We start from the raw sequence: 11206 nt of genomic DNA, 5'->3' as shown, positions 1-11206 counted from the left end.
AAAAAAAAAAAAAAAAAAAAAAAGTTAGACTATGCGCTACGTTTCTCCCTTAAATGTTTAGGAATTTCTCAGCATTTTGGTGCAAAGAAAACTAATATAAAGAAGCAGGGTTTAAAAATTAACCATAATATGTAAAAGGATCTATTATTTAGTTCAAACGTTTCTAGGAGATTCCTCCTACCGACACAACAATCACTCAACTAAAAATTGCCACTTTTCCCTTGTTTGTGTAACCGTGTGCAGTCACAGTCCGTGTGTGTTCGAGGAGAGGACCAGCCTCGCCCGCTGCTGGCGTTTTGATCGAGTGTGGAGACAACCAGACATTTGGTTTTGCGTTGGGAGCTTAACGTGCTGCGACGTCCTGCCAAATATCAACTCTGTTGCATAGAAGTAATCCAATTGTGAAAGCTGTCGACAGCTGGACATCAGTTCATGGAAATACGAGAGAAAGAGCCACACAGTAATTGATATAGTGAGACGTAGCGGTCGGATATGTTTGAAATCATTATTATTATTATCATTATTATTATTAATAATAATAATAATAATAATAATAATAATATTTCCTAATATTGATGAATTTACCACAGAAAAAAAAGACTCATAATTCTGGTTTTGAATATGATCTCATTATCACGACGTCTGAACCTGTGAATGTGGCTGTAAGACGTGATGTTGAAGTAATAGTTCGACACATGAGAAGATGAGAAGGTCGACGCCCCTCTCGTGTCTCTGTCTGTTTAACATGAAGCTGGAGCCAGAAGGCGATTAGCTTAGCTTAGCATAAAGACTAGAAACAGGGGGAAACGGCTAGCCTGACTCTCTCCACAGTTACAAATAGACCTATTAACAACTCTTAAGAGTGTTTTTGATTCATAAATAAATCAAATCAGTAAAATGGGTGTCAAATTACATCAAAGTAGATTTGATGATGTTTTAAATGCTGGTATGACGAGATACCGAGCTGTTTTTAAAGGCATTTTAAACCAATCTCCTCACGGCTCCAGGTCCACACTTATCACACAGACATCATCTTCTCTTCTGACAACAAAAACTTCCCAAAATATCAAACTATTCCTTTAAAACTCGTGTGTCCAGTAGCTGATAATGTGATAATGATCTGTAGTTAATTTCTTACATTAACAGGTTTTACTGTACTTTTGTCGTCACAATATCTGGCACAGTATCACTATATCAATTTGAATAGTGTGTGTGTTTTTTACCAGGACTGATGCTTGAAGCCGGTGACAGTGAATATTCTGTCTAGTTTTCAACACATTTGTTTAGGACTGAAATAATTAATATCTTAGTAGAAGAGCTGGACAATAAGGACAAGAAGGTGTGTACTTTTTAATAAACATTATATAATATTGGTCCTATTGATCGGTCTTATTCGAATACGAGACAAACTCTGTGTGAGGGACAAAAGAGAAATTGGGAACAGGAGAGGAAGTTAAACAAGAAAGGCACAATATTCCTCCGCAGCACACTGACCCAACGAGGACAGAGCGGAGGGCCTCTCCCGGCCTCCGGGCGTCTTCAGGGGGAAGTTTAAGTTTCCTCGGGTTTCCTTTGGGAGTGCGTTTAGAGGCGCAGAGCCGCCAAGTCCCAGCTGCTTTAAAACAGAGCCATCGCTGCCACCGCCGCCACCGCCACCACCAGGGCGCCGCCTTCACACCAGCGTGATCTCCACCTCCTCCCTCCGCTTCACTTGCCCACGAGGATGCTGCTTCGGGGGCGGAGGAGCAGCACGAACCTGGACACACGATGGCTCAGTTAAAAACAGCTAAAAATGTTTGTGTCAACACTTTGTATTTGATTTAACGTGAAGTGGAAAAAATAAAAAACAGAAAAAACTGAATCTGTCTCCACCTCTTTGATCCAGACTGAAATAACTCAACAAGTATTTGATAAATTAATTGCTTTTATTTGCTTAAATGATTAAGATCAGAGCAGACTCCCTCTCTGCGTAGCTGCATTATTAATCATACAACCCGTCATTTTGTGGTTTATTTTCATTTCAATTTACTTTTATCCTAAAATCAGTTGGATGAAATCTTAAATTTAAATTAAAAAGGAGCTCAGTCTTGGTCTGAACTAAAACCAGATGTTCACAACATTTTCATCAACTACTCTTATGTGTCTACAAGTGTTTGAGCAAAACAAGAGTTTTGGTCGACTAAAAACTGAATACTATATATTACTAAAAATAAAAAAAGATAAAGTTGACAAAACATGGACATGGAGTTTACTCACAGGTCGAATGGTTCCTGATCCGCTCTCTGGGTATTTGGGGGGTTGTGGGGAACCTTGCGCTGGACCTGAGGATGACACAGATAACCGTTCAGCTGAGTTACCTCATCGCCGTTAAACTCTCCTTCCAGATATCACACTCCCTTCCAAATACATCCATGGATCTTACTCTGAAAGGGGCTTTTGTGGGGGGCTGGCGGCGGCCTGTGATGGCCGTTGTGATAGGCGGGTGGTCGGCCGATGGGAGAGGCTGTAGCGCTGCAGGGACTCGCCAGAGGGGAGGACATGGTGGGCGTCTGAAGGGGGCTGCTGTGGAGGGGCCCCGGCTGGAAGGGACTGCGAGGGGATCGGTCGCACTGGGCCAAAGTGGAAGGGGAGGCCTTGAACACAGAGATACAGAAATTTACTGGTAAAAATGCAAAACTTTGGGGTGAGAGATCGTAAATTAACTGGTTAAATTTAATTTAAAACCATTGGTGGAACTATATTTGAGAGGCGTGTATTTCCTGTTCTTCTCCCACCTATAAGTTAAGAAGGAGTGCAGATGAATTAAAGAATTGTCCGTATAATAATGGAGCATCAAACATACCTGCGCACTGCCGTCTCTTTGTCCGTCTCCGTTCTCGCTTGCGCCGGCGAGATCCTCCACCAGAACGGCGGGGAAGACGCCGACGACGCCGTTGAACTCTCCCTCCCAGAAACCGTCGTCCTCGTGGGTCTCTCTGCTCAGGATGCGGATGATGGCGCCCTCCGGAAACGACAGCTCGTCGTCCGTTTGCCCCGCGTAGTCGTACAAGGCCTTCGCGAACGACACTGCGAGAAAGACGGGAAAAGTTCAGAAACTACAACGTAGCGCAACATGGTGCAAATGTTTGGACACCTCTGAGGAAATTACACATTTTGTTGATTTTTGAAGTGAAAAAACATTTTCTTTAAACTCTTACTTTTTATTTCATGAACTTTAAAAACTGAAACAGTAACTGCAGTAACCCCCCCACCCCTCCCTTTGCAGATACCACAGCTCACAAACACTTCTTGCAGCAGCAAAGAGTCTTTCTGTTCTTGATGAAAGTTTCAACCTCTTTTCCTGCTTCAACTTGAAGATATTTTTAGTTTGTCTCGCACTCAGCATGTTTAACAACCACCCACAGATTTCCAGTGATGCTCAGGTCAGAGGAACTGTGAGGACTTTTCCAAAAGCTTCGGCTCGTGTTTCTTGAAGCGGTTCGTGGTGGATTTTGAGTTTCTCTTCTCAGTTTCATATTCATTTGAATCCATTCTTCCATTCCTAATGTCTGCATTAACTTCTTTTCACACCACGGATCAACAAAAATGTTTAGTATGAGCGTCCCTCACCGCTGGAGTCTCCGTTGACAGACCCGGTTGGTAGTTCAGTTTCAGGTTCAGTGGAGTTACTGGAGGAGTGGGATCGGGCGTCGAGCGCAGCCAGAGACTGCAGCATACTCAGCAGGCTGTTGGAGGAAGGCAGCTGCAAGTATTTCTCTGGGACGTAGCCCACCTGCCCGCTGCGGTTTCTGGCCTGGAAACGCAGAAAATAAACACTACCGATGACGATGAAGGATTGGAAACAAACAACGAGCTGAAACACTGAAATATGTGGCTACAAAGTTCAAGTCTGTGGAGATGTAGCGTACCTTGACCCAGTCCTCCATGTCTCCATCATCAATGACCTCCAAGATTTCCTGCTCCTCGATGGTCAGTTCATCTGGCTGAGACGCCTTAAAACAAACAAACAAACAAACAAACAAACAAACAAACAAACAGTCAGTTTGTTTGCATGAAAATAAGGTGAAGCAGGAAGTAGCATCTAAACGACAGTGAAAAAGTCACATGATCACCTGTAGGTCGGTGTCCTTTCAAACACTGTAATATTAACAAAGTGAATTCGGCACTCTCACACGTCGTCACTTAAATAACAGTCTCATTACTAGAACACGACAAAGACGTCTGATTATCAGTGTATCGGTGATGTCAAGTTTAAACCTGCAGGAAGTGATTTTGGTTTTTCTTTTGGCCACTTGGTGGCGACGGAAACAAGTTATCAACCCTGTAAAGTCGAGGGGAAGCCATCGACTACAGTCACTTAAAAAAGGTTTGCAGGGGTTTCAAGATGATTTGCAACATTGCCAATTACACTAACGATCATTTTCACTATCGATTATTCTGCTTAATGTTTTTATTGATTGATCAATTCATAATTTCTTTCTACAAAACATCACAAAACTATGTAAAAATGCGTTTCACAATATCTTAAGAGTGCATTGATATGTCGTTAAATATCTCGTTTTGTCTGACCAACAAAACAAAACAAAAAAAACATTTTATTTACATTTATTTAAGACCAAGAAAAGCAGAAAAAAAAAAAGATCTGGAACCAATAAATATGTGGCATTTCTGGCTTGAAAATGACTGAAATATTTAAATTAGCTGCAGATGAAGAAGTTATGTGTTGTAATAACAGCGGGTTAAAGTTTGTGTACAGTTTGTATCCTGCTGGCACCTTGTAGGAGTAGAGCACTTTGCAGGTGAGGGGATAGTTTTTCAAGGTGCTGGAGGGACTGGAGCTGCTGTCGTCCAACACTTCGCCACTGTCCTCCATCTCCTCCTCGTCCTCTCGATCCAGATCCGCTGTCCCCTGCAGGAATAACAACAGCTACATAATCTGTACTGTGCTCCTAACATGTAGATAAGGTTTGGACATCCGTGCTTGGTGGGTCTTACAGAGAGCGAAGGGTCGTGGGTGCTGAGGTTGTTCCAGCGCTCGTTCTCCAGCTCCTCCATCACCTGGTTCATCGCGCTCTTCAGCCACGTTTCGACAGCAACTCCCGCCTGCCGCAGCAAGTCCAGGCGGGCCTCTGCTTTCACCTTCACCGTCTGCCGTCACAAAATAAAAACACAGAACAAACATGACAAACGCAGAAGATACGCCACCTTTTTTGTCTCGGTTTGTTTCTGGTTGTGGGAAAACCGCCAGTAAAACTCTGCTGTGGATTAAACAACCGAACCTAGATCGCCTTAAGAGGAGGTAATTGCTCCGCCTCCAACCCGACACTGGCAACCACAGTAATTTCCGACCGTATTTAAGCGATTTTAGCATAAAATTCACCGTTAAATGCATCGTCTGTCAACAAATCACTTTTATAAGAGTGATGTATAAATATTTGATAAAAAACAGAAATGTTTGAACCAACTGCAATAAAAGTCAGTGCATCCCTTCACTTGGGAGATTCTACTTGTTTTCTTTTTAACAATATTTTCTATGTTATTTTGATTGGACAGATTCGATCCTCCTGGACACGGACGATTTCCGTCTTACACTAATCTGTAGAGAGATGTTTGATTCTTTTCAGCTGCTCTTTGCCGGAGGGTTTGTTGCTCTACCTTCTCCTTTATAAAACGCCACTGCTATTGGATTCAAGTCCGGGGGAAACACTCAGCGCGGTCATGGTTTTCAGTTCTTTACAAACTCACTGTGTGATTTTTGCAGTGTGTTTTGGGATCATTGTCACGTTGGGAAATTCCTCTCCTGCCAAGCCGCTTGAGTCTGGGACTCATCTCTTCCATCAGTATTGCGGTTATGCAAACTTATATTCAGAGTGCCGTCTATAAATGTCATCTCTCTAACATCCTTTTACACTTTTGCATCCTCACTGTGCCGTCCCTGCGGTAGTCTGGGCCAGGTCCACAGCGAACGTGCTGGATCCCATCTGATCCAAACAAGTTTATTTTGGTTTCATCCGACCAAAGAATGTGCTGCCAAAAACTTTAATCTCACAGTTTTGTGAACAATGGTTTTCTTCTTGGACGCCGTCTGTAGAGGTCGACTTCATGCACTGTCTGATCAGTCACAGAAACACAGATTTCCACAGATAATCCTCGCGCCAAGTTAGAAACACTAACCTATCTGTTTTTCAGTGGAAGTTTTCGTAAATAGAAAATTGCGTGTGGCGTCATTTTCTTTTTTTTTCGTGGACGACCGCTGCGTTCCTATAACCTCCTAACCACTGCTGCAACCGTGCTCCGGCTCATGTTCAGTGTCCCACTGATGCTCTCACAACCGGGTTTCTTCAGGCAGTTCCTCTCCATGTGGAGACGTGTTGCATTAGACACAACCCGGCTCAAAGTGAGAAAGCCGCAGTGTTCACAGACAAAGTCACAGGTTTAATCACTTTTGTAGCATTTAGGTTGTGCAGTAAAAACTCTTTATATATTTATGTAAAGATCAAATAACCTCCACTTCAACTTAAAGATAAAACAGTTATTATAAGATGGTACACATTTGAATCTTTTAGCATTTCAGTGATATTGCACAGGGGTTTTGTTGCATACTGTATCTGGTTGTCATTATTAGATTGCCTCCTGAGCAGATGGATTTAATTTGTAGTTCAGCTTTTAAGATTTATGCTCAAATCACTCATTAACTATCACAGAAAAATGTAAATACAGAAAGGTTTTCCCCCTCTGGAGCAGAATTTAGTCTAATTTAGTGCTAAATCTCTCCACTGAAACCCAGGATGATAAAAACCCTGACGCTCATTCACCGTCTCAGGGTTTTAACGAATGATTATCTTCATTATTGATTCGTCTTAAGAATCTTTTCTCAGTTAACAGATTGATCCTTTGGTCTACAAAGCACCAGGCAACATAGAAAAACGCAATTCCCTCGTACGTCTTGTTTTGTGTGACCATCAGTCCAAAACACAAAGACAGTCAATTTAGGAAAAGTGTAATTTTTCATATGTAAGTGCACAAAACCAACAACTGATTAACTGATCATCTAAAGAGCTGCAGATTAATCTTCTGTTGACTGACTAATCAATTAATCGAGTAATCGTTGCAGCAATGAATACTTGGATTATTACACTCTAATGTGTCATTTCATCTTTTAAACCAGCAGGTGGCGCGCTGGAGCCACCTTCAGTAATAAGATGGTGATTGAGAAAACAGAGAAACCCACTTCTTACTCCATCACACACACACACACACACGCACACACATGCACACACACACACACACACACGCACGTTACCTCTGCCCTCCGGAGACTCTGCCTGGCCACCTCCATCTTCGTCTCCAGCTCACTGTTGTTCTGCTCTGACGACTCCTGCGTCCCATATTCCTCCAGCGCCTTAACAAAAATAAATAAATAAATCTCACATTAACAACATTGTCTGAGCATCATCAGAAATAAAATAAAAATAAAAATAAAATAGAGACATTATCTGAGAGTGACTCATTTCCTCATTTCTGGAAACAGAAACGTTGGTTCCTGGTGTGCCGGAAACATGAAGGTAATGTGATGTAGTGGATGTATTGCTTCATCGCCTCTTCCTTCACACGCGGCGGATTGTTTTATGATCTCCGGGTTTGATATTATCAAACTGACCTGCTTTGTTGTTTTAAGGCCAAATTCCAGTTCACTGACAAAAGCTTCCTGTTGGTCTTTAACCAATCATTTGAACTCTACAACAACTTTACAGTAATATTATGACACATCTGATTAACTGTGTGTTATACACTCAGATCGACTGGTGACGCCGTCATTTTTAGGATGAAATATTTTACGATTTTATCACAAATTATATTTATTACAGCGTTTCTGTTTAATTCTGACTTTGTGGCTCATTGTGTGTCATCTATTTAATGATGCTGTTGTCTCATCTTGGCCAGGAAGGAGATTACTAATCTTTACTAGACTAGACTAAATAAATGTTAAAGAAAAGAGTAAATGTTATTTTTTGGTCTCTACACATATATTTATATATAAAAAATATTGTTTCCACTATCAGAGATCCTGTTACCTCAAGTTCCCTTTGTTCTGTTCCTGGTGCGTCGTTTCCTCGCTGCACAAGGAAATGGTGTTATCTTTAATGGATTATGGACTGATTTATTGCCTGATAACATCCTTGTAAAAAAAAATCTTGGCAGGTTATTTGTTCTTTACGGCTTTGTGCTGATTGTTCTGCCTGATTTGTAAACATTATTTGAAAAAGTCACAGGCAGGCAAAACGATTTCAGAGCGAAATCCTCGAGGGGAGAAACTGAGGAGACCAAGTTTCGTGTCGACCACTTGAAACTTAAAACAAGAGGCGCCCGGATTGCTTTATGTCCCGCCGTGACCTGTGGAAACAATAATTGTTGCATGTGCAAAAGTTTGCAGAGATCACAGGTTTTCTTGCGCACACAGCATGTTTAAAATCTCGCCACAGATCTTCAGTGATGTTCAGGTCAGAGGACTGAGAGCTTGTGTTTCTTGAAGTAGCTCAGTGTGGATTTTGAGGTCTGCTTTGGATCATTGTCCTGTTGTAGTAGCCAGGCTCTTCTCACTTTTACTTCCTTGTTGAACTTCATGACATTTGCCTCCAGAACCTGCCGATATTTAGTTGAATCCATTCTTCCCTTTTGTTGCATGTTTTAATTTGTCGTATGGTGGAATATAATAATAATATTAATATTCTCTTTGTATTTATTGCTGTGTGTTTTTATAAATGAAATAAAAAATTAACTTTTGCAACTTTAATTGTTCTTAGGGGGTCTTTGTAATATCTCTGCAGGGACTACAGACCTTTTGACCGTCTCTTGACACATGTATATTAATGCGCACTGTCCCTGTTGAACAAAGTAATAGCTTCACTGTGTCACTGAGTGACTATCATGTGTACAGGATGTGGAGGCTTTATCTCTGGCAGTGACGCTTGCCCACAACATTATCTCTTCATCGTTTTCATCTGGTTCTCACCCTCTGTGTGTGGATGACGCTCTTGTATTCTCGCGCCACGCGACTCGCCCATTTCCTCGCCTCCTTATCCAGGCTGTGCTCCTCCGCCGTCCCACTCTCCTTCTGCAGCTGCATCACCTACAAACGCGCAGAGAGAGAGAGAGAGAGAGAGAGAGAGAGAGAGAGAGAGAGAGAGAGAGAGAGAGAGAGAGAGAGAAACAGGGCCGGTGAACGAAGGGAAGATAAAGGAGATGAACAGAACAAGACCATAACAATACTTAGGTACCAAGATAACAGAGATACTGTCTATCAAGCTGCTGATATATGACGGTTGAGACTCACAGATTTGTTACAGTGAACAGACTGTACACTGTAACAAATCTGTGAGCAACTTCACAACTTCATTATATTTCATGGAAGAAATTCCTTATTTCATTTTATAGGAATTAAAATCCTAATAAAAAAAAAGAAGATGTTTCTCACAATAAAACACAACATAGTGTTAATTACCTCACACAGACACAACTCTGAGGAGATTATATCCAAACTAAAATATTACTTAATGCATTTTTAATCATTGCCACGACCCACCAGAACACCTTTAAGACGCCCTTGTGGTTTCCTAAATGCCGCCAGTGTAAGTTATATTTATCATTTCTGTTATGTCGATGTGGCAACTTCCTCTTTACATATTACACGGGCCGAGTTTAAAAAGCGTATTCTGAGAGAGAGATATTCACAGGGCCGGAGCTTGAATAGAGCATTTGTCTCAGCATCAGCACCACATCTTTTACATTTACGAAACCCTGAAGACCCGTAATGTAAAGAAACATCAGGCGGCTCTCAATTATGTAAGAGGGGGAGGGAGCACCGAGAAACAGCGTCACTCAGTCCATGGAGGCATGTTGGTGGGTCAAGTAAAGAGTGAACGTGTTAGCCAATATGCTATTTATACATTCAGCAGATATGGATTAACACTATCATTCATTTGGAGTCGTGTTTCCAACCAAGCAAACTCTGCGCCAAGATCCTGAGGGAAATATCTGCTAAATACTTTTATACTGTTCACCAGCTGGGCTCGGATGTTTCCTGCCAGACGTTCGGTGCTATGTTTCTAAGATAAAGTGGATTCATCAGTGGAAAGAAAAAAAGACAGCTATCTGCTGCTGGAATGAGGTTGATAAGAGTGGTGCGTCGACCCAAAACAGTAAAATTGTGATGTGTAAAAGCGAAACAAAACAAAACAAAACAATGACTATTACTAAAACAACCAAAAGTCTTTAAGGTGTTACTTTCATTTCCATCAAAATTTAGCCTGAGTCTCAGATCTGGTCCGAGCCAGTCACAGCTTTGTAGGCAAGATTAACGACGGGATCATCACAGTCTCATGCTGGATCCAGAAACATAGCTACACCCGGAAGAGATATTGTTTTAAAGCAAAATAACAATAACTCTTGAATGTGAATATTTCTCCCATAGTGGTGTAAAACACTAAGCTACCAGCTGCAAGCAGCTGCAGCTTCTGAGCCAACTGAAAATGATGACGGCGGGATGGATGCGTGACTTTCTACTGGCTGTTTAGGGCAAAACACGACATGCACGGCACATCCTGAACAGCTGTTTGAAAGGTGAAATACTTTACGATGAGTCAGTTCCTTATATTTCTAGTTAAGGAGCAACATGAGCTTTCATCTGGAGTCCGGTTTCTGGGCACCTTGCAAACAGAATTCCAAAACTCGCTCCGTTTTAGCTCTAGTTTTTGGTCTCTACCGCTCTCCTGAGGGAAATATTTGTCTCTTCAGCTGCTAAATGCTTCACCAGCTTCTCTCTAGCCGTGTCAGTCTGCTGTTCGGGGATGAGCAGGAGGGGTAAAGTGGGTGAGGGTGAACCTAAACACTGAATTTACAAACCGGACATCGTCACCGTTATTATAACAACATGGGATAAAGCTGCTTTAAAAGATTAAAACACATCCCTAAAGTTTGAGTTAAGAGGTTTCCACATGACAACAGTAGTGTGTGCGCATTTGTGTATGGAGGGAAAAGGGCTGGGGTGGGGAGGGTCAGCGCACTCTGATGAGGCCCACTCACAATGCCTCCTTTTCACAGATGGGCCGTTCACAGGGCCCGGCCTACCTCCTGCCCCTCCCTCCCAGTACAGCTCTATTCCTTACCGGATCCCTCTGTCTGGTGCAAGTGGTATGGGGAGGGAGGG

At 42.1% G+C, this 11206-nt stretch overlaps 1 protein-coding gene across 1 annotated transcript in view; it reads right to left on the bottom strand.

The window, feature by feature from the left end:
* Nucleotides 1-1536: 1536 nt before the first annotated feature.
* The window catches only part of LOC111673241 (F-BAR and double SH3 domains protein 2-like), a 32811-nt gene continuing 23141 nt past the window's right edge, over nt 1537-11206 (bottom strand). The window contains exons 11-20 of the mRNA XM_023430948.2: nt 9014-9130; nt 7304-7402; nt 4996-5148; nt 4775-4909; nt 3909-3992; nt 3610-3793; nt 2843-3066; nt 2423-2633; nt 2257-2321; nt 1537-1756 (exon numbers count right to left, since the gene is read on the bottom strand). Coding sequence (XP_023286716.1) covers nt 1673-1756; nt 2257-2321; nt 2423-2633; nt 2843-3066; nt 3610-3793; nt 3909-3992; nt 4775-4909; nt 4996-5148; nt 7304-7402; nt 9014-9130 — 1356 coding nt within the window. The 3' untranslated portion in view covers nt 1537-1672. The remainder of the gene's footprint in view (nt 1757-2256; nt 2322-2422; nt 2634-2842; nt 3067-3609; nt 3794-3908; nt 3993-4774; nt 4910-4995; nt 5149-7303; nt 7403-9013; nt 9131-11206) is intronic.

This window comes from Seriola lalandi, unplaced genomic scaffold, assembly GCF_002814215.2.
Source record: "Seriola lalandi dorsalis isolate HSWRI2012SDOR001 ecotype SW California unplaced genomic scaffold, Sedor1 jcf7180002054914, whole genome shotgun sequence".
NCBI lineage: Eukaryota > Metazoa > Chordata > Actinopteri > Carangiformes > Carangidae > Seriola > Seriola lalandi.
The sequence above is the reverse complement of the archived record's forward strand: the minus strand, read 5'-3'. Positions and strand labels throughout refer to the sequence as shown.